This window comes from Microcebus murinus, chromosome 11 (genome assembly GCF_040939455.1).
Source record: "Microcebus murinus isolate Inina chromosome 11, M.murinus_Inina_mat1.0, whole genome shotgun sequence".
NCBI classification, from domain to species: Eukaryota; Metazoa; Chordata; class Mammalia; order Primates; family Cheirogaleidae; genus Microcebus; species Microcebus murinus.
The window spans coordinates 28,407,057-28,432,103 of record NC_134114.1 but is presented as its reverse complement, the minus strand read 5'-3'; the positions used below and the strand labels follow the sequence as shown (position 1 = coordinate 28,432,103).

Sequence of the window (25,047 nt, the reverse complement as noted above, 5' to 3'; positions counted from 1 at the left end):
TTTTATCTCTGAATTGTGCTGACAAACACCACAATACATTTTTCCTTAACTGTAAGCTCTCTGCAGATATTTCAAATCCACCAAAACTATAGCAATATTAACAGTTCCTTCTTACTGCTACCTTATGATATCAGAGTCAATTTGCTACTATTGTGACATCAAGAAAGAGCAAGATCTGTAAGATCATCATCTTTTGTTGTCATAAAAAATGTCATATAAAGTGGTTCAGTTTTATGGTGATGCTATTTCCAAAAGGCTATAAAATAGCTTATTTTGTATTTAAATCTTAACTACATGAGTTACTGCAAATATTTATGCATAAAAATATGAGCTGCATTTAAGTTGCCTTTGAAATAAAACTAGAATATCAATTAACATCAATAGAAAAAAATCTTTCCTAAAACCATAATTCAGGCCGGGCGCTGTGGCTCACGCCTGTAATCCTAGCTCTTGGGAGGCCGAGGCGGGCGGATTGCTCAAGGTCAGGAGTTCAAAACCAGCCTGAGCAAGAGCGAGACCCCGTCTCTACTATAAATAGAAAGAAATTAATTGGCCAACTGATATATATATATAAAATTAGCCGGGCATGGTGGCGCATGCCTGTAGTCCCAGCTACTCGGGAGGCTGAGGCAGAAGGATCACTCGAGCCCAGGAGTTTGAGGTTGCTGTGAGCTAGGCTGACGCCACGGCACTCACTCTAGCCTGGGCAACAAAGCGAGACTCTGTCTCAAAAAAAAAAAAAAAAAAAAAAAACCATAATTCAGAAATACTCAAATGAAAAAAGATAAAGAGCCATCAGTGAAAATTGTAACTATTAACAGCAGTATAAACAGATAACTGCATTCTTTTTTATATCACAAATCTTATCAGAACCCACACAATTTTTATACCAATTCACAATTTCACCTTAAGAAAGGAAGTAGAAAATTTTTTCTATTTGCAGTCTAAAAGGCTAACCTTCTACCAAAAAGATCTAACTTGCTCACATTTGATTGAAGAAATTAAGTTTGAAAGCCATTAACTTTCAGGTTTCAAACCCAACTCTTCTAATTTTTCTAGGATGTCATTTTTAAAAAGAAAAAAATCCACTTAATTACATAACATGTTAACATGCATTTGGCGTCATCTGCTCATATGTAGACCCCAGAACTACAATTGCATCTTAGGTGTCTATATAAGGGGTACCTGGAGTGCTTGCCCTGTCCCTTCAAATGCCTCTTTTTTCATTGTCACTGTTTCTTTCAGCCTTAACTCCCTATATCCACAAATTCTTTCTTTTACAATCTAACATATAATTTTTATAGATGTAAACAGCAAAGGCACTTACAACTTCAGATGCTATCTTTATGTTAAATCAACAGAGAGAACCTTTCTAGTTTATTACTAAAAAAGCAATATTTCATAATATGAACTATAAAAAAAGAGATTCTACCCACCAGTGGCTTAAGCTTTGCCAATACAATAAGACCTATTTTATAAAAATAACCCTCATAATGATATGCCTACTGCCAAGACCCTCCTACGGCAGATCTTGTCCTTGTTGGGGATAAAACAAGCCTTAACACCATGCCAACAAAAGAGCTGCCAAAAATGAATTCTTCCTTATTCTAGAGAACTATCACGCTATTTCCCCACCAACGTGGCTAACCCTATCTATTGTTGCCATGTGTTTTGATCAAGAATCTTATACAAATATTTTATTCAATTTTAAAAGTTGTTTTAGCATAGTGTATGCCATATCTCTGATATCAATCAGTGAGGAAGACTTTATTTGTTGCTTTTTTATTTTTATTTATTTATTTTGAGACAGAGTCTCACTCTGTTGCCCAGGCCAGAGTGCTGTGGCATCAGCCTAGCTCACTGCAACCTCAAACTCTTGGACTCAAGCAATCCTTCTGCCTCAGCCTCCCAGTAGCTAGGACTACAGGCATGCCCAGCTAATTTTTTCTAGATATTTTTAGTTGGTCAATTAATTTCTTTCTATTTATAGTAGAGACGGGGTCTCGCTCTTGCTCAGGCTGGTTTCGAACTCCTGACCTTGAGTGATTCTCCCGCCTTAGCCTCCCAGAGTGTTAGGATTATAGGCGTGAGCCACCAAACCCAGCCAGAAAAACTTTATTTGCAAAAGAATTCAAAATTATGGATTTACAGTTTGACCAAAATAATCTTATCCTTCAGTTTATATTAGTTAGTTCTATTTTTCGAGCACTTTGAGAGAGGCTATACAGGATACCAAGAGTACAAAATATCCCTGCCTTGAAGGCACTTAAAGTATTATTTAAAGAAATAATATTAATAGAGGTGAAAAGAATTAAAAACACTTAAGTGAATGGTACTATAGACTTTATTTTGTAATGGTTTTCCTCCTGTCATATTGATGATGTGACACATGGCTAGTCTATAAATAGCCAATCATAGCCATCTTCTCAATCATTCTCCCCCTGACAGTATATATAACAGACCACTTGTCTCATGGCATTAAAGCAAAAATACAGTAATAATGACACATGCATGAGCCAATCAGTCATAGGTGTACCACATGGCTTGCTTAGCCAATGTCAATGCCTGACCAGATAAGCTCACTGCTTTGACATGTATTTTTTTCCCTCAAGATTGGCTTCTGTAAGCTTTGTTCATGTAATGAAAATAAATAATGAGTAGTTGCTGGAATGTCCAGGAAAGGCTCAGTGACTCCAGTTGCCATAAAGCTTCTAACAAATAGACCTAATCCCTATTTTCTATAATGAACTACTGAAGCATACCAGACAGGTTCATTTATAATTTGGGATATGCAGTTGCCTAGTTTGAATAAGTTATGGCAGGAACCAGTGATAACTAAGAAATAAAAATTTATGTTTGCTCAGCAAAAGGTATATATTTTAAAGATTTGAAACAGCATAAAAATAAGAGGAAAGATTTCAATCTGGTATAGACATATTATAGCTTATATTTGGCTTACCAGGAAGACTCATATTTTACTTTAAAATGAGAGTTCTAAAGAGAGGTACCCTATAGCTTATGAACTGTACATCTTAACAGAAGGAGCTGAACTAAATGAAGGGAAAACATATGGTCCAACAGGTCAGAGAAATGGCTTTAAATAGATTAGAAAGAAAACAATTCATTGAAAGGTCATCTATAACAATTCTGAAAACTATCTAGCTCTGACCTATTCCCCAAAACCAATACAATATTAGCAATCTACAATATTTACATTAAAATAAATGTGTCTACACCTCTCTCTTAAATTATATAGAAACTCATATTTCAAGCTAAATGGGAACACTCAGTTACTACTAGCTTTCCTTCATTTTATTTATTTCTTCTTCTTCACCCCCCCCCCCCCAGAAACAAGGTCTTGCTCTGTCATCCAGGCTGCAGTACAGTGGCACAATCATAGCTCACTGCAGCTTTGAACATCTGGACTCAGTCAATCATCCTGCCTTAGCCTCCCTAATAGCTGGAACTACAGGCATGCGCTACCATGCCTGGCCAATTTTTTCTTATTTTTTTTTATAAAGATGGGGTCTTGCTATGTTGCCCTGGCTGGTCTCAAACTCCTGGGCTCAAGCAATCCTCCTACCTAGGCCACCCACAATATTGGGATTGCAGGCGCAAGCCAGCATGCTGGCTCCTTGATTTTAAATTCTCCCTGTAACTATTACTAGTTTTGCTTAAGCTGACTAGTTACAGTATCAAAATTTGGTTCTGCTATCAAAAAGAAGGTTTTCATAAAAACCTATAAAAATATCTTCTAAATTATAAGCATAAGCAATAAATACAAATACATGGAGTTTACCAGTCACAGCAAAACAAAACAAATAACTAAAACAGGTGGCATATTTAAATGTAAGAAAAATAAAATGAGTTTAATGTTATTAAAGGATAATAACAGTCAAATCAAAAGAGTCAAACCCCAAAACTTTCAAAAAGATTTCTATTTCTACTAACATATTTCTGGTAATCAACACTCAAATAAATCAATATTTCTATATAACTTTACAGGAGTATGCTCTGGATTAATATTTGCTTTAAGTGAGAAGGAGGAGGAGAAGGAGTGAAGGAAAAGCAGGATGGGAGAACAAAGCACAGAGGAAAACAGGAAGGAGGTAGGGGAGAGAGAGAGGAAGAGTAGAAAATAGGAAAGAATAAATGAAGAGTGATAAGTTATGTCAGGCCAAACTAAAAGAAAAGTTCAATACAACTTGCTTAATGATGAGGAAAACCTAGGATAAGAATATACATAATTATGAGAATAAGTATTAATATCAAGGGAAGATAAATTAATAATATTTTAGATAAATATACATACTTATGAGAATGAGAATAAGTATTAATATCAAGGGAAGATAAATTAATAATATTCTAGATAAAAGGAGGAGGTGGGGACAGGAATAAGCAAGAAAAATGCAACAAAACTAGGCCTATCAGCCTAAGAGTGAGATGACTATGGAGCTACCTGCTTTTCTCTACAGAGGAAATAAAACATATCTCTATGAATAATACAGATGACTGGTTGATAATACAGAACAGAGAAGCAATCTTTCACCAAGAAGGGGGTGTTTATAAATCAAAGAAAAACTTTTTAAGAAATGAATCAAAGTTAAATATACTGAGTTCAAAACAAAAAATATTTAGGGCCAACTAAATGCAATTCACCATCTTCAAAAAGTAAACATCAAACTACATCAGAAATATCAGACAGATTACACAGTAAGTATTCCTAAACAAATGGCTGGTATCTCTTATCTTTTTTTTCCCCTGCTTTGTTTTCTTGTTTTGAGACAGAGTCTCACTCTGTCACCTAGGCTAGAGTGCAGTGGTGTCACCACATCTCACTGCAACTGCAAACTCCTGGGCTCAGGTGATGCTCCTACCTGAGCCTCCTAACTAGGTGGGACTACAGGCACCTGTCTCCATGCTGGACTAATTGATATCTGTTTTAAAGGTGACATTCAGAAAGGATTTATTTGTATCTCAAAACAACTGAAATACTTACAGAATGTTACTACTAATGGAACTTGAATAGCCAAAGCAGTTGGCATATTTAGAGTGAAATAGGTCATATAGTTCTCATAGGAAATATTCTTTAATAAACTAATATTAGTTTCATAATACATTCATTTCATATACATTTCATAATACATAAACATAATATTCTTCAAAATATACTCCGAGAGGAAATCAAATTAGATGCTCACACAATGCAAAATCTAAATAATTCATTTTTTATTATATAGTCAACTCTGGCATGGTAGATTACCTGATGTATGGATTAGCCATGGAAAATGTTTAATAAGATATTTAGAATTACCATGAACCAGAATAAAATGTCCTTATTAAAAGACACTTAACATTTGAAACTATATAGTTACCAAAGACTTACCACCACTGGCTCTACAACATTGAAACTATCCTCTTAGCCACTAAGACTGTATGTAATATCTCTCACCCTTTGCTAATAGTGTTTCCCCAGAACAGAGTAATTATTTCAGATTCTTACACAAAAAGCAGATGAGGAAGAAAAGAAAAAAGTGAAGGATATTGAAATTGCCCAACTTGTCTTATAAGAGAATTAAATGAGTTATACAAATAAAGTGCTTACAAGACTGCACCTGGCACATAGCAAGTGCTTGAAAACATTGGCTACTGCCTTTATACAAAAACAGTGTTTTACAAAAATCCTGGTCTTCATAAACTCTCTAAGAAAAATAAATAGCCCATATTTGGTAAATTCGTGGTCAATCTATTCGGGGTTCCTGTCTTGCCAATGCTCTTCAGGGCCATCAGCATTAATTATAACAGCTACTTGGGTGGCCATTAGCATCAGTGATATTACTGAGCTTTTTTTTTAAATGAACTTCATAAATGTCAAGCACTGGCTTTGCTGTTTTGAAACAACAGCTAAGGTCTTTTCATGCTGGCTGACCACAGATTTCATTCCATGTTACAAGTATCACCAGACAGAGCCAATTTAGTTTAGGTAATCTTTTCCTTTAGAAGGTATGCAAGTTATGTCTAAAATCAAAATCTCAATGATTTAATTTCAAACATATAATTCCATTTCAAAAAGGAAATAAAAATATTAAATCCAATGAAACCCTTCCATATTATGCTCTTCCTTAGCACTAATTTGGATTTAACGCAATAGACAGTTGGCACCCATCCTCTACAATAGGCTCAACCCACCCATTTCATCAATTTTATAACGTGATCCTGTGTTTAATGTCATCCCATATTTTATATTTGGGGCTCTTCTTACAGTATAATGGCAGGGTTTTACTCTGTTAATAATTGACATATGATATTCTTAAGTTTGAGTTCCACATAAAAGAATTTACTTTGACTCTCCATTTATTTACCATCACCTGGATGCGGGCTTCATTGTTCCTGCTCTCCAAGACTTAACCAGTCCAACCTTCCCCATTTTCCTCTTATTATTACTCTAATGTCCCATAGTTCCAGGACATTTGCCTGGTTAAAAGGGATATTAACAGATGAATTAAAAAGAGATAATAACACCTGACTAAAATTATAAGATGGATGAAAAGAGATAGTGTTCTATTGAAAAATGTGGAGATGAATAAAGTATTTGGTATTTCAAACAACATTGAAAAGTTGGCTTAAGATCAAGGACTCTAAAAGAAAATATCACTTGTGATTGAAAATAATATATGTTTTATTATATTCAAATGTAAAAATTAAATATTTCAATTACAAGTGCTAGAAGAGAAATCAAATAATTTTGTAAAATTATTTTTCAGAATCAGTAAACTAATTAGCTTTTCAACAAGAACTTCATATCCAAAAAGGTAAACTAAGGGACTTGCTACTCTGCCCAGTCCTTGATCTGTCACATGTTATAAGATAAAAACTGGATTGTAATAGCTATTGCAGAATCAGTCAAATCATATAATATAGCCAAAGAAGAATTAGTACACAAAAATACATTCTTTGGAAGGTGAGATTCTTTTGTTTTTTCAAATACATTTTTGCATCTAAATGTAGACAATGATACATTTTGCATCTAAATGTGGACAATGATAGTAAATATACTCTTTTTTTAAAAAAGAAGAAAATCCAAAATAAGGAAAAAGTTGCATATATAAGAATATTTAATACAGAATTATTTATAATAGAGAAAAACAGATAACAGAATGGCTTGTCTAATTATGGTACTTAAAACTGTGTATTATACAACAACTAAAAGCTGTATCACAGCAGGAAAAAGGGCTTTTGGTATAATGTTAAGGAAAAGAAAAGTAAAATTTTTTGTAAACTATATTTATAGCATACTCAAGTACATGTAAAATACTCTAAGATATCTCCTCCCTTTCAAAATACCAGTAGTTCTATCAGAGCATGGGAATCATAGATGAGGGCTTGCCTCGCTGAATTGCCCAAGAATTCTGCAATGTTGTTATACTATTTTATAATTACAATTTTTTAAATTTTAAACAATAAGGAAATACATAGAACACCAGAAAAAAAAACCAGCATAAACTTATAACCTCGTAACCTTCAGAAATTCATTTGTGTCTCTAAGCATTTGAAAACTTCATCTCTCATGTTTATATTATCAGAATGCTGTGTGTTAGAAGTGAAGAAAAGATACAATTTATTTAATGCTTATAACTGCGCATCAATAATTATTAATATAAGTGTTTGAGGATTCTATGAAAAAAGATTGGCCCATATCACCATATTATTCTGATTAGTCTGTAATCAGAAAAACAGGGCTTTTCCTGTCAAGTCCTGCAAATTTATAAAATGCATCTATTGCCTATAATTCTAGCAGCTGCCATTAGGCGGTGCCTGCTAATGGGAGCTAAGGCCCAAATAAAGAGAAAAGGTAAAGTACACAATACAATTCTGTAAACACAAGAATATTTTATTGATAACTATCATAATAAAATGTAGCTATTCATTGTAAGAGATGGCTGACTACATAAGAAATATAATTTGGGGGGGGGGGAAGAGAATCAAGATGGCGGACGAGAAACACGCCAGAGTGTCTCTGCAGAAAAGACAGATTCTAGCAGAAATTAGAGGAAAGAAGTAAGAGGACGAGCATACAGCGGACAAGGGTCGGAAGGAGGGGTACCTGAGACCACAGGAGACTCCACGAGAGGAGGTTGCGGAGGAGAACTGGAAGCTGAGACCATCAGAGCAGCCTGAAGACCAGTGGGAAGGGTAGGTGGATCGGCCAAGTTTCCCCTCCCCTGCATCTCGGACTGCTGGTGGGCTCCCCAGTGGGTGGAGAGACCTGCGGACACCAGCCCAGAGACGGCCACTGCCAGTGAGCGGTAAGCCAGCAGTGGATGCAGCACCACGCTCTCAAAACCCTCAGGGAACCTCCGTGTGCACAGACCCCAGACGTGGCAAGCGCCAAATTGCCTCATTCTCCCCTCCGCCGACCCTACCCACGGCTGCCCAGAGAGACAATATAGCCACCAGCCGGAGGCACCTCCAGGGAACGGGACCTTCCCCTTTGAGGCCCTACAGCTGACTAAGGGGAACTCAGACTGTGACCTTCCTACCTGCCAGCGCTGCCAGGTGCTGCTGGCATGGGTTCCCAGGAGAATGGGGCAGCCCCTGAGGCTGAGAAACACAGACCCAGCCTGGGCTCCCTGTGGGTGAATTGGGACTGGCACTCCTCTCCCTGGTGGGGATATAGTTTGAACTCTGGGGCCCAGAGATCAGACCTGCAGACCATATCCCATGCACCCAGGTCTCACATTGCCCGGGGCACAGAAGGGATATACGTAAACATCCTACTGAGGTGTGTGTGCCTTCGGGGGCAGAGCAGCGTCCTAGAGGGCAACCCTCCTCCCAAAGGGAGGCCGTGGGCCCAGCCCAGGTGGCATTCCTGCGCAGTGAACCTCCCCGCTGGCATCACAGTCAGGGGAGGCCTGGTGGCCTGTGGTCTGGCTAGCTGGTAGAGGCCCAGGAGTAGCTACAGAGTTGGGGAGGGTGGAAAGAAGTGAGGCCTTTCTCCAGACTGCAGGACTCAGACAGCCCCACCCCACACATAGACTTTCTGACTGAGCAAGGCCATTCCAGCCCCTCCCTGACAGCTTTGCCTGGAAGCAGAGTACAGACCTTTGACCCCTGCTAACCACATTGGTGGTACCTGAGAGCAGGCTTACCCAACCCAGCTCTGCCCAGACTCTCTCCTAGACCAGCCCTCACAGAGGGGAAGAAAAGGACACACCTGGAAGTCCCAGGGCCCCACGCATCACCTGAGGGACTAGAGTGCCTCTCTAGAGGAACAAGAGCTGATAACAGGACACAAAAACAACAGTGTGGCCTGTTCCTTCAAGCAAGAGCCACCTTCTGAAAGGGAGGACATTCTACATACCCTTTTCCCGGTACCTACTGACTCATCATACAGGGAGTGGTCGAATCTCACCCACAGACACCACCTACCAGCTCAGAAACTAAACAAGGCACGTGAACACCCAAACGAAAACCTAAAGGAAAGAAGAAACAACTGATCAAAATGAGAAGAAATCAGCGAAGGACCTCCGAAAATATGAAGAACCAAACGGAAACCACACCCCCAAAGAGGAGCACCAGCCCCCTAGACACAGACACCAACCAAAATCAGGCAATCAAAATGACAGAAGAGGAATTTCGAATGTGATCATAAGAAAATTCAATGACCTGCAAGAACAACTCAATAACCAACAAAAGGAAACCACAAAAAGCCTCCAGGACCTGGAACAAAAATTCACTAAAGAAATCAACACAATGAAGAAAAGTTTAGCTGAACTTCTGGAAATGAAGAATCAATTCAAGGAACTACAAAATACAGTGGAAAGCCTCAAGAATAGAGTAGATCAAACAGAAGAAAGAATCTCAGAGATTGAAGATAACACCTTCCAATTAAATAAATCAGTCAAAGAGAGAGCAGAGAAAGAAAAGGGCAAAGCCTACAAGAGATGTGGGATTATGTGAAGAAACCTAATATGAGAGTCATAGGGTTGCCAGAAGAGGAAGAAGAAAACACTCAAGGGTTGGATAAGCTATTTGAAGACATAATTTCTTGCTGATTTTCCTGAGTTCTAAATAGATTCTAGACCCTTGGGTAGACTAACGAAAAGCAGAAAAGAAAAACCTCTAATAAGCTCCATCAGGAACAATAAAGGAGAAATTACAACTGATGCCACAGAGATACAAGATATAATTTATGAATACTGCAAAAACCTCTATGCACACAAACTGGAAAATGTAGAGGAAATAGACAATTTCTTAGAAACACACAGCCTCCCTAGGCTCAACCAGGAAGAAATAGAATTCCTGAACAGACCAATATCAAGTGCTGAAATTGAAACAGCAATAAAAAACCTTCCTAAAAAGAAAAGTCCTGGACCAGATGGTTTCACACCCGAATTTCACCACACCTACAAATAACTGGTGCCTATCCTGCAGAAATTATTTCACATCATTGAGAAGGATGGAATCCTCCCCAACACTTTATGAAGCAAACATAACCCTGATGCCCAAACCAGGAAAGGATGCAACAAAAAAGGAAAACTACAGACCAATATCCCTTATGAATATAGACACAAAAATTCTCAACAAAAACCTAGCCAATCGAATCCAGGTGCTTGTCAAGAAAATAATTCATCACAAGCAAGTGGGCTTCACCCCAGGGATGCAGGGATGGTTCAACATATGCAAATCTATAAATGTAATTCACCATATAAACAGAAGCAAAAACAAAGACCATATGATCTCTCAATAGACGCAGAGAAAGCATTTGACAAAATTCAACACCCTTTTATGATAAGAACGCTCAACAAAACAGGCATAGATGGGGCTTACCTAAAAATGATACAAGCTATATATGACAAACCCACAGCCAATATCATACTAAATGGGAAAAAATTGAAAGCATTCCCACTTAGAACTGGAACAAGACAGGGTTGCCCACTATCTCCACTTCTATTCAACATAGTGCTGGAAGTCCTCGCTACAGCAATCAGACAAGAGAGTGGAATTAAGGGCGTCCAAATGGGAGCAGAAGAGATCAAACTCTCCCTCTTTGCTGATGACATGATATTATACCTAGAAAACCCCAAGGATTCAACCATGACACACCTTGATCAGATAAATGAATTTGGTAAAGTCTCAGGATACAAAATCAACACACAGAAATCAGAGGCATTCATACATGCCAACAACAGTAAAAGTGAGAACCAAATCAAAGACTCAATTCCCTTCAAAATAGCAACAGAGAAAATAAAGTACCTTGGAATATACTTAACTAAGGAGGTAAAAGACCTCTACAGGAAGTACTATGAAACACTGAAGAAGGAAATATCAAAGGACGTAAACAGATGGAAGAATATACAATGCTCATGGGTCCGCAGAATCAACATTGTTAAAATGTCTATACTACCCAAAGTGACCTACAGAGTCAATGCAATCCCTATCAAAATACCATCATTATTTTTCATAGATAAGGAAAAAATAATTTTATGCTTTGTATGGAACCAGAGAAGACCCCGTATAGCAAAATCCATCCTAGGCAATGAAAACAAATTAGGAGGTATCAATTTACCAGACTTCACACTATACTACAAGGCTATAGTCATTAAAACAGCTTTTTACTGGCACAAGAACAGAGACATTGACCAGTAGAACAGAACAGAGAACCCAGATAAAAAACCATCCTCATACAGCCAACTAATCTTCGACAAAGCAGACAAAAACATACAGTGGGGAAAAGAATCCTTATTCAATAAATGGTGCTGGGAAAACTGGATAGCCAGATGTAGAAGACTGAAACAAGACCCACACCTTTCACCTCTCACAAAAATCAACTCACGCTGGGTAACAGACTTGAACCTTAGGTGTGAAACTATTAGAATTCTAGAGGAAAATGTTGGAAATACTCTTCTAGACATTGGCCTAGGCAAAGAAGACCCCAAAGGCAATCACAACAGCAACAAAAATAAACAAATGGGACCTAATGAAATTAAAAAGCTTCTGCACAGCCAAAGAAACTGTCAAGAGAGCAAACAGACAACCCACAGAATGGGAGAAAATTTTTGCGAGCTACACATCTGATAAAGAGCTGATCACTAGAATCTATTTAGAACTCAGGAAAATCAGCAAGAAAAAGTCAAACAACCCTATCAAAAAATGGGCAAAGGACATGAACAGAAAATTCTCAAAAGAAGACAGAATAATGGCCAACAAACATACGAAAAAATGCTTAATATCTCTAATCATCAGGGAAATGCAAATCAAAACCACAATGAGATATCACTTAATTCCAGTCAGAATGGCCTTCATCAAAAAGTCCCCAAACAACAAATGCTGGCGTGGGTGCGGAGAGAGAAGAACACTCCTACACTGCTGGTGGGACTGCAAATTAGTTCAACCTCTGTGGAAAGCAATATGGAGATACCTCAAAGCGATACAAGTAGCTCTACCATTTGATCCAGCAATTCCTCAACTGGGCATCTACCCAAAAGATCAAAAGTCACTTTATGAAAAAGACATCTGCACTCAAATGTTTATAGCAGCACAATTCACAATTGCAAAGCTGTGGAAACAACCCAAGTGCCCCTCGATTCATGAGTGGATTAATAAAATGTGGTATATGTATACCATGGAATACTACTCAGCTTTAAGAAACAATGGTGATATAGCATCTCTTGTATATTCCTGGATAGAGCTGGAACCCATTCTACTAAGTGAAGTATCTCAAGAATGGAAAAACGAGGACCACATGTACTCACCAGCAAACTGGTATTAACGGATCAACACCTAAGTGGACGTATAGGAGTAACATTTATCGGGTGTCGGGACGGTGGGAGGGGGGAGGAGGGAGTGGGTATATACAACCACAACGAGTAAGATGTACAACATTTGGGGGATGGATATGCTTCAAGCTCTTACTCAAGGGGGGAGGGGGGCATGGGCAATACATATAACCTTAACACATGTACTCCCATAACACGCTAAAAAAAAAAAAAAAAAAAAGATGGAAAAGAAACCTTCACATCCAAAGGAATCCAACGCTATTCCTACGAATGAAACCACCAACTATACTCCAGGCTTTAAGCATTGAATCCAGATTAGAATCTTGTGAATCACATACTATCCCATTTTATACGAATCTAAAACTGAGTGGTAAATTACTTGGTCAAAGCTATTGGCATAGTACCCTAGTTCAACTGGTTCCGACTACAAAGTGCATGTTCTTTTCCATTATGCTATGTCAAAATATGTCAAAAAAATTTTAATTGTATAATTCACCTTTAGAAGCTATAATTAAATTTAAAAATTATAATTTACTGGATCCCACCATCTAAAGCATTTACTAGTGGCAATCTTCCTTTCCCCAAGTGTATTCCTAAGAACACTATACCCAGACAATAACATGTGTTATTGGCTGTGAGGAGAAAGAATGAGTTGTATCAATATGCCTGGAAAATGCTGATTTCTTTTGTTAATATACTTCTCAGAATTACTTTTATTTAAGAGATAGGGTTTTGCTATGTTGCCCAGGCCAGATTTGAACTCCTGGGCTCAAGCCCCATTCTTCCACCTCTGCCTCTCGAGTAAGTGGGACTACAGATCTATGCCACCACATCCAGCACCCTATTTCTCAGGATCTTTAAAGTAATTATCTTTGGCACTGTGACTCTCCAAGTAGAAGACTAAAGAACACTTTCTCCATGGACATCCTATGAGTACTGTTGATCTTAGGCACTTAGGTAGGAAATCCTGCTACATAAAATCCAATACAGACAATCCCTGACTACTATGTTCTCATAATCTAAACTGGCGGTGATGCACAGAAACTTAAAATACACTGAGAAAATAACCGAGAAAATATGTGCTTAAATAGAATGCAAATAACTATAATCTTCATGACCCTTTTTTTTCCATCTAATATTCAACTTTTAGAAAAAAAAAGTGGGAGTGAGGGATAGAAGTCAATATTAAGATCTCCCCATCCTCTTATTTTGAAAAGCTTTAAACCCACAAAAAAGTTAAAATAGTACAATAAACACTATATATCCTTTACAATGAACACCATATATCATAAAGTTTGTCACCTCAGTATTCTTTTTCTCCACAGACTGTATACACACATGCACTTTATTTTTGCTATACCATTTAAAAGTAGTTGCCTATCTCATGATAACCGCATACCTATTCATGAGCTAGTATCTTCTAAGAACAAAGACATTTTTCTTTTCTTTCTTTGTTTTTAATAGACAGGATCTTGATATTTTTGCCCAGTCTAGAATGCAGTGGTGCAATCATAGCTCACAGCAGCCTTGAACACCTGGGCACAAGTGATCTTTCTGCCTTAGCCTCCCAAGTAGTTGGAACTACAGGCACGTGCCACCAAGTCCAGCTAATTTTTCTTTCTTTTTTTTTGAGACACAGTCTCACTCTGTTGCCCAGGCTACAGTGCCGTGGCATCAGTCTAGCTCACAGCAACCTCAAATTCCTCAGCTCAAGCAATCCTTCTGCCTCAGCCTCCCAAGTAGCTGGGACTACAGGAATGTGCCACCATGCCCAGCTAATTTTTTCTATGTATTTTTAGTTGGCCAATTAATTTTCTTTCTATTTTTAGTAGAGACAGGGTCTCGCTCTTGCTCAGGCTGGTTGTGAGTTCCTGACCTTGAGCAATCCACCTGCCTTGGCCTCCCAAAGTGTTAATATTACAGGTGTGAGCCACCGCACCCCGCCCTCTTTTTTTTTTTTAGACAGAGTCTCACTACATTGCCCAGGCTGGTCTCAAACTCCTGACCTCATTGATCCTACCAGTTTGGCCTCCTAAAGTGCTAGGATTATAGATGTGAGCCATCTGGCACAGCCCAAAGACATTTTTATTCATAACCACAATTCTATACAAAATGATTCAATAATATTATCTGTATCAGTTTACAAATGATGCATAACAAATCACTCCCAAATTCAATAGCCCAAAGGAACCATCATATGTCATTGCTTATGAGTCTACCAGTCAGCTGGATGATTTCTGCCCTAGCTGGGTTGTTCTGCTGATCTTGGCTGAGCTCTCACAAGTGTGGGTGTTGGCTAAATATAAACTGGTCTAGGATAGCGTGAACTGGGACAACTGACCTCTCCTCCACCAGATCTTCCACCCTCCAGTAGGCTAGCCAGGGCTTGATCGGATAGCAATGCCATAGGTCCAAGGGAGTGGAAGCACACAAGAAACCTCAAAAGGCCTCTTCTCCAAACTGACTCACCATCATTTCTGCCACATTTCTGTTGGCCAGCCCAGATTCATGGATTCTATTCAGACATGGACTCTTTTTTTTTATTTCAGCATATTATGGGGGTACAAATTTTAAGGTTATGTATAATGCCCTTGCCCCCCTTAAGTCAGAGCTTCAAGACTCTTAATGGGAGCAGCTGCAAAGTCACACTGCAAAGGGCATGGATATAAGGAAAGATGAAGAACTGTGGCCATTTTTGCAATCCATCTGTCATATCATCTAAGAATAAAGTCTTCCCAATTGTCCTAAAAATGTCTCTTATTGCTCTGTTTTGGTCCTTTCTTTAATTCTTTTCTTGGGAGGAAATAAGATGAAAAAAGAGGTTCCCAAATTACATGGTATGTTTAATACCTGCCATAATCCTTTAATTTAGAGCAGCCCCTTACCCTTTTTTCTTTCATATTGACATTTAATGACATTTAGTTGTTCAAAAAGAAACTAATACTGACTAGATTTTAATGTATCTAAATATTCATTGCATGTATATAAAATAAAACCTAAATATGAAATTATGTCTCTTACTTATAGATAAAATCATCTAAACATGGTGCACTATATATTTTGCATGTTCTCGATGGTGTATCTTTGAGGGCCTAAATTAGGATTTCCCTGTATTCTTTAGTATATCTATTTTCTCTCTCTTTAATTTCCTACTTTTTCAGAAAAGGAATTTATACCAATTTCAAACTCCCATGTGAAGCTTTCCCTGGTTCTCCAAAGCAAGTAGTGTTAGCAATTCTTCTTTATATTTTTAATATTGCATGTGCAGACTTTCTCCAGACCATTGCAGTCTAGAGTAAAAACTAGACTTCAACAAGATTCAACTTGAGTTTTTAAAAAGTCTCTGGTTCTTACTTCTACGAGCTATTAAGAATTCTCAGCCTCAAAGACTCAGTACTTGGGGATCATTTTTTACAAGTGCTTACAAATGGGTCCTTTGGCTATTTTGTAGCATCCCCAGTTCCTACTCTTTTATTCCAGCCTACATCCACTTTTGCTGTATACACCCTTTTTAATTACTGTGGGCCCGGCCACTGTCTTAACTATTTTTCCATATTTCCTCTCCCCCTGACTGTGGAAAGAAACATTATTTTCCTGCTTTTCCTCCTTGTTAAAACCTATAAAATGTACAAAAATTTCACACTGAGTTATAGCAGAAAAGTAGATGGATTAGCTAAGAATAACAAACACCGAGGAAAGAACAAAATTTCACAAAAGTTTTTTTTTTTTATAGTATTGGGAAGTTATTCAAGACTTTTTCTGAAATGTAAACTGTTAAAAGTTTTCTTCAAAGCTCCTCTCCCTACTTCTGCCAGACAAAACAAATCCCCACAGCTGCAATTTTTACTGATTATTCATTAGTTAATAGAAAAAAATAATTTGCAAGTCCTTAACTCTTAACAGTTTGCTTTTCCTTTCATTTCAAAAATAATCAAGGCCGGGCGCTGTGGCTCACGCCTTTAATCCTAGCTCTTGGGAGGCCGAGGCGGGTGGATTGCTCAAGGTCAGGAGTTCAAAACCAGCCTGAGCAAGAGCGAGACCCCGTCTCTACTATAAATAGAAAGAAATTAATTGGCCAACTGATATATATATAAAAAAAATTAGCCGGGCATGGTGGCGCATGCCTGTAGTCCCAGCTACTCGGGAGGCTGAGGCAGGAGGATCGCTTGAGCCCAGGAGTTTGAGGTTGCTGTGAGCTAGGCTGACGCCACGGCACTCACTCTAGCCTGGAAAACAAAGCGAGACTCTGTCTCAAAAAAAAAAAAAAAAAAATCAATACTTCCATTAGGATTACACAAAATAGGAAGCACAGTGAACAAGGGTTAAGTCACTGAGACTGAAGGGACAACTCTGTCACAAAAAAACATGGACAAATGTATCTGAGTTTCCCTTTTTAAAAAGTGAGGCAATTAACTATATATGATAGTTAAGATCTTTCCCTAAAATTTCTTTTTTTTCTTAGACAGAGTCTTGCTTTGTTGCCCAGGCTAGAGTGAGTGCCGTGGCGTCAGCCTGGCTCACAGCAACCTCAAACTCCTTGGCTTAAGCAATCCTTCTGCCTCAGCCTCCCGAGTAGCTGGGACTACAGGCACGTGCCACCATGCCTGGCTAATTTTTTCTATATATATTAGTTGGCCAATTAATTTCTTTCTATTATAGCTCTTGCTCAGGCTGGTTTCGAACTCCTGACCTCGAGCAATCCGCCCGCCTCAGCCTCCCAGAGTGCTAGGATTACAGGCGTGAGCCACGGGTGTGCCCGGCCTAAAATTTCTGATTCTTATTTGCACACAGAAGGTGTTCAATAATAATCTGCTAAATTAAAGATTGTACTACCAAACAAATAGGTGGGGAAAGCATTTGAGAGCCGGGTTATATACATCGTAAACAACATCTAGTATTAACAAATTCTTAACAAATTATTAAGTGGATTTTTTTAAAAAAGGAAATATCGGGCCACGCTCAGTGGCTCATGCCTGTAATCCTAGCATTCTGGGAGACAGAGGTGGGAGGATTGCTTGAGGTCAGAAGTTCGAGACCAGCCTGAGCAAGAGTGAGACCACGTCTCTACCACAAATAGAATTAGTGTGGTGGCACACATCTGCAGTCTATCTAAGCTACTCGGAAGGCTGAGGAAGGAGAATCAATTGAGCCCAGGAGTATGAAGTTGCAGTGAGCTATGATAACACCACTGCACCTGGGCAATAGAGTAAGACTCTATCTCAAAAAATAAAAGAAAGAAAATATCACAACATGTAGATTCATAATCTACATGTGAAAAAATATCAATTATATCATCATCATGACAAAAAGCATCATGAAGCACCTTTCTATTCCAAGTTTTGGACAGGAACTGTTTTTGAAAACTCAACATAAAGTCATGGAAAAGGATATATAAAAAAATTATGTGAAATGACAGTGAAATCTAACCATTTCAGATGTTATAAAAGAATGCTTTGGCCGGGCACGGTGGCTCACGCCTGTAATCCTAGCACTCTGGGAGGCCGAGGTGGGTGGATTGCTCAAGGTCAGGAGTTCAAAATCACACTGAGCAAGAGCAAGACCCTGTCTCTACTAAAAATAGAAAGAAATTAATTGGCCAACTAAAATATATATTAAAAAAAATTAGCCGGGCATGGTGGCGCATGCCTGTAGTCCCAGCTCCTCAGGAGGCTGAGGCAGTAGGATTGTCTGAGCCCAGGAGTTTGAGGTTGCTGTGAGCTAGGCTGACGCCACGGCACTCTAGCCCGGGCAACAGAGTGAGACTCTGTCTCAAAAAAAAAGAATGCTTTTAGTAGAAAATGAATGGCATATAAATTTCAGGATAGGTCCCAATTTAAGATTTATGAGAAATGTGATATTGTTAATTGTGAAAAGACAGGGAAATTCAGAGATTTATAGCCCAAACATCAAGCATGCTTTCAGTCATTCAACAAATGTATTTGTTCTGAATCCTAAGTCATTAAAATACTACTGTTTTATCCTGAGGCTGTAGATTATAATCAACTGTCAGTTATTTGCCAGTTATAAGTCTCATCAATATTCCATGTAGGCTTATGTCAAAATGTTAAAAGGCAAAAAAGAAAATAGAATCATTCCAAACTTTGGTAATCTGCCAACGACTTAATATAAACCAGTCAAGAAAAGAAAGTAGTTGCAACTACTCATTTTTCAGTGATCAAACACTGAGTAGATCAAAAGTCATAAAACTTTTCAACTGAAATCTCCAAGACCACCACACGAATCTGTAGCCATATCTGCCTTCCATTTAATGTGATGACTAAAAGTATTTTTGGACTTCAGGGCAAAGATGATCTAGGGAAGGAGGCTAATTCTGAATACCTTGTATCAAGTATATATCCTCACTAGAAAAAAATTAGACAAGGATTAGTGATTTACTAATGTCTCTCAGCAGCAGGTAAACTAGCTAAAGGCATAATAGATAGAATGGTAAGAAGTCTTAAACAAAAAGACTTTTCTGAACATTCTTTTATTTGGCACATTCCTACGTGCATGTCTGCACATGGATGCAAACCTTAAGTTCCACTAACATTCCCTCCACCTTTATTAATTTGCTAGGGCAGCCATAACAAAATGCCACAGACTGGATGGCTTAAACAGCAAAAATTTATTGTCTTACAAATCTGCAGGGTAGAAGTCCAAGATCAAGGTGTCAGCAGCTTTGGTTTCTGCTGAAGCCTTTCTCCTTGGCTTGCAGATTGTCACCTTTTCACTGTGTCCTCACATGGCCTTTTCTCTGTGGCTATGAATCCTCTTTTTCTTATCAGGATACCAGTTATATTGGATTAGGGTTTATCTTCACACCCTCATAATCATCTCTTTAATGACCTTAACTCCAAAAACAGTCACAGACTGAGGTACTGGCAGTTAGGGCTTCAGCATGTGAATTTGGGAGAACACAATCCAGCCTTTTTGTCCCTAAAATGTTATGGTAAAGACTCATAAAAATCAGAGTGTATAACCAGAATAGCAGTAGGAAAATTAGAAATGACATCAAAAAACTCCTCATTAAGTCAAAGATGTGAATTTCTGATTCTTATTTGCACACAGAAGGTGTTCATTAATAATCTGCTGAATTAAAGATTGTACTACCAAACAGATAGGTGGGGAAAAGCCTTTGAGAGCCAGGTTATATACACCTTAAACAACATCTAGTATCTAATAAATTCTTAACGAATTATTAAGTGGATTTTTTAAAAAAGAAGTATCGAGCCATCAAATTAACAACAACTATATTTTTTTAATTTATAAGATTTTTCATTGTAATTTTCACTGTAATGTTAAAAATAGTGTATTCTTGTGAATTCTTCTTCTTTTTTTCTTTTAAGACACAGACAGGGTCTTGCTATGTTGCCCAGGCTGACATGCAATGGTACAATCATAGCTCACTGAAACTCCTGGGCTCAAGAGATCCTCCCTACTGCCTCAGCATCCCACGTAGCTAGGACTTCAGGAGCATGCCACCACACCCAGTTAATTTTTATTTTTGCAGAGACACGGTCTCACTATGTTGCCCAGGCTGGAATCGAAATCCTGGCCTTAAACAATCCTATAGCCTCAGCCGCCCAAAGTGCTGGGATTATAGATGTGAGCTACTGCACCCAGTCTAAACTATTCTTAATACTAAAATGAATCATACAATATTAACAACACAGGAAACAGATGCTCAAATATTCCCTATAATATTCGAGTCCTAGACCAGCAGATATAAACGCAAAAGAATCTTAATACCCATTTAATCAATGTTGTCAATTATTACTTTCAAAAACGATCATTTAGTCAATAAGCTTATGTAAGCAATTCAACTCAAATGGAATCAGTCTTTACTAAAAAAAAATAACAAATTATTAGTCCCAACTTTAAAGCCATTCGAGTCTCCTTAATAGCATCAATCAGATCCATTGTGTTCCCTGATAAATGACAGGAATTTAAACCAACTCTCATTTTCATAGTGCCCACATTTATTTAACCAAACCATATATTATCAGGTAAAATCCAAGTAAAGAACAAGAATCCATAAACAGCAAGATTTCTAATACTCTAATTTGCTACTTTACTGCCAAGACTGTAATGATACAAATGTTGAAGAAAATATTTAAAGATATGAATGTATTAGATGAACTATCAACAATACTCACGCATCATTTGAGCAAGTCATAAATTCTCCCTTTATTTTGGGATGCCATGAACCAGTATGAAGCATTGCTGTGTGGCCCTTAAAAAAAAATAAAGACAAGGGGGAAAAGATGTTTTAAAAGGGTAAATAACTGACTACAAATTGGCCTATCATGTTTAAAAGTGAAAATTTTTAGTCCTCCCCAAAGCACACCACTTTAATTACCAACTGATATTATTTTATCCAAATTTTACCTCATAACATGCTTTATTTCACTTTGTTAATTCCACTGACCACATGACCTTCTACCTTCCAGTTCTTTAAATTTATTTTAAATATCCTAAACTTCAATCACTCTCTCAGCATAATTCTGAGTGTTCTTTTGTTGTGTCTACAATGAATTTTTATTCCAGAATAACCTCTCTCCTACTCCCACAATCATTGTATTCTATCCCAATATAGGGGCTCCTGAATATCATATGAATATGCAGAATGACTTTCTCTACAGATTTATATTCTGTAGCCCTTATTGCTCCCATAATTCTTCAAATAATTTTTGTCTCACAACCATCAACAGCTATTCTAAATCTTTTCGATCCTACTAAAGGCCCTATCCCAACATCTCCCAATACAAAACTAGGAAATGATTCTGATAGTAGATGGTGACATTTTTCATTTTCTATCCAAGGCTACCACCTGTAAATATATCTGCATACAAGCCCATTCTTATCCTTTCCATTCTCGATGCAAATGTATTCCCTTCTTCCACCCAAAGCTAACTCCTGCTCTTATGCTTAATCACAATCCCTACCACCTGCTGAAGTACTTGCATCATTACTTACTATGTTTGATATTTTTTAAAACCGTATTAATTTTCTTTTGTTGTATTACAAATTATCACAAACTTAGTGGCATACCTTACCCCTACTTTATTACCTAACAGTTTAGAGGTCAGAAATCCAGTCACAATGTGCCTGGATTCTCTGCTCAGAGTCTCAAAGACTGAAATCAGGATGTTGGTAGGACTGCAGTACTTTCTGGAAGCTCTGGGAAAGAATTTGCTTCTAAGCTCATTCTGATTGTTGACAAGTTCCTTGTAGGACTGAGATCACCATGTATTTGCTGTCTGTTGGCTGGGGGCTACTCTTAGCTTCTAGAAGCTATGTGCATTCCTTGCCACATAGATCCCTCCATCTTCAAAGTCAGCAAAGGAGAATCTTTCTCATGTTCAATCTCCATTAGACAAAAGCCGTGGCCACAAATTTTTGCAAAACAAGCTCCCCTTTATCTATAGCTCTTGTTAAAATGGCTAAGGAGCATACTCTTAAGCTTCCTAGAGGTCACCTGGTTTGGGTGAGAAGATCTGTGAGGCATACCTTAATTTCTTGGACGAGTCCACAGTCTGACTGAATACTCCAACCTTTTGATCTTTCTGGTTATACAGCCACATCCTTGGCTTTTCCTCTCTCCCACACTTTCAGAAGTAATTTCTTTATGTTACCGTCTTTTGCCATCTCAACAGGCTGAAAATCAACTAAATCATCTAGCCTTGTTTCCCTTGTAATAAGACTTCCCTTGGTTTTCTCATATTTTACTATCAGCAGCAAGAAAAAACCAGGCAACACCTTCAACACTTTGCTTAGAAATCCCCTTACCTGTATATCCAAATTCATCACTCACAAGTTCTAATTCCATCTTTAAAACCAGCAGCAGAGAATCTCCCTCACATCAGATCCCTACCACACTTAGAATTTCTTTTTCCAGGAAGAGCCCAATCACTTTTAAGTGCTCATCTGATCAGGTTGAATCCACTGAAGCTAATCTTCCTTTCTTAAAGCCTACTGTGTCATACAACTAACTTAATCATAGGAATAACTATCCCAATATACTTACAGTTCACACCTACACTCAAGGGGAAGGGCAGGGATTCTTGCGGGTCATCTTAGAATTCACCCTACCAGAAAAGCTATGATTGTAGCAATTTTGAAACTACTTTCTATATAAGTAGCACTGAACAAATAAATGAATAAATATAGTTATGAGATTAAAAGCCAAGTTTTCCAGTAATGGAGAATTAAATTATAAATATGGAGTGGGGAAAGACTAGGAAGTTGGATTAGAATTGAGTATATTCATATGAACTCATGATTTGCTATATATTTTATTTATTTTTTGATTTGTTTTCTGCCCCAGCTTTGTCTTATGAGTCTAGAAGCAATGACACTCAGCAGTAAAAAATATATCCAGTTCCCAGATCTTGATTTCTAAGATAAATTCCCTAATAAGAGGAGCCATAGATCACTAGAAAAATAGGTAACATCAGAGCAGAAAAAGTACAAGATGAGCCTGGAACATTTTGTTGTGCCAGAATGTAAGAAAGTACCCAAAAAATGATGGGGACACATCAAAAGAGCAGAAGGCAGTGTTAAGGAGTTTCTATTAGATAAAAAACTTCTGGAAATATTCAGAAATTGGAAGGAAATAAAATATGCTTCAAATTATTGCACTTTTTAGAATTATATTTGTGATTAAAACCGTAAGTTCAAACTGCTTAAAAAACAAAAAATAAATGCATAACTCATAGTGATTTTAATAAATATTAAATATTTTAGTTCTTAGGAAAAAGTATTTACCAGTAAAAGGACATGACTACATATTTCATCTCTAAATAATAAGGACAATTTTTTGGAATGGCTGGATATCAGAATAACTATGTGTACTATTCAAAAATAGATGAAGTATTCAAAAACATTTTTTCCTAAAGTTTCTTATAATCCTTATGATTTCCATATTAAGGTCCACTCATGAAGAAATCTTCCACTCAAAGGTCCAAGCATTCTGAGGTCCCCTGAGCCTGCCCTCTCCACCTTAGTCATGTATTATAATTAAGAAGTTAAAGGCACAGAATTGCTTCCATGTTAAAAAGAAAAAGGGGAGAAGATAATCCTGGAGAAAGGCACTTAATAATATCAACTCTTAAGGAAGCTTACAGAAAGGCTTTGAAATGGCTAACTAGAGGCACTGGACACTCACCTCCACCATAAAGGAGAACCAAAATAACAAGTAGATAATCACACTTCTAATAGAGCATCTACTGAGAATGCTGGAATTAGGCAGAGGAGTGACACGAAACATCTGGGTAGGGCAGGAGAGAAAAGAGAGGCAGACAGCCTAGATGGAATTGGATGGGAGCCCTGAGAGGCCACCTAGTGTGGGAAAAAGATGAAAGATCCCCAGCAGTCCAGATTCCCTGTAGACTCCTGTAACCCTAGTTACAAAAGAGTTCTTAGACCCTGATGGACCTTCAAACTGGTACAAGGAGCTCCCTGGAGTCTGAACAACAGCATTACCCCAAAGAGGGAGCTCACACTGGGTCTCACACCTGCTTCCCAAAGACCCAAGCAGCTGCAGCACAGCAAGAGCTCAGCCCCTACTGCATCTTGCCCTGGGGCCCAACAGCCCAAGGGATGTCCTGTTACTACTACTACCACTGCTCATGCCACACACACTACTCAGGGGCCAGAGAACCCATCTACTAACCCAATCTACTGCTCCCATCACTGACACTCAAGCAAGCTGCCTAGAGGGCCAAGACTTGGCCCGTCTAGACGCAATAACACTGGTGCCCAGATATGTCGCCCAAAGGCCCAAGGGCAGGGACACTTGGCCCACCACTGTCACCAACACACTCCAAAGACTGGCCCACCTGCCATCTCTGTCCCCAGTAAAACTTCACCACAGCCTCCACTAATAACCATAGCCTAAGCCACTGAGGAAATCACAGACACCAGTGATACAATTTAAAGCTAAAGAAGTCATATGGAGACTATGCTATTGCATGAACCCAGACTCAAAGCTAAAGTGTCCTCTATAACCAACACCATAGATACATCTACAAGCAAAAGCCTTCCCCTATGAAAGCCAATTGAAAAAACTGGAAAAAGTGGCTGTGATTCAAGATGAACACATATCAATACAAGGACAAAACAAATCTAAAAAGCAAGGAAAAATGACACCTCCAAGGGAATGTGTTAATGCTCCAGCAACAAATTTCAATGACAAATTTCAAAACAAAATTTATGACATGCCTAAAAAAGAATTCAAAATGACGATATTAAAGATGCTCAGTAAAAT

At 38.1% G+C, this 25,047-nt stretch overlaps 1 protein-coding gene across 1 annotated transcript in view; it reads right to left on the bottom strand.

Moving 5' to 3' along the window:
* The window catches only part of WDR70 (WD repeat domain 70), a 227,813-nt gene that overhangs the window by 124,728 nt on the left and 78,038 nt on the right, over positions 1–25,047 (bottom strand). The window contains exon 9 of the mRNA XM_012736463.3: positions 20,936–21,012. Within this exon, the coding sequence (XP_012591917.1) occupies positions 20,936–21,012 (77 nt within the window). The remainder of the gene's footprint in view (positions 1–20,935; positions 21,013–25,047) is intronic.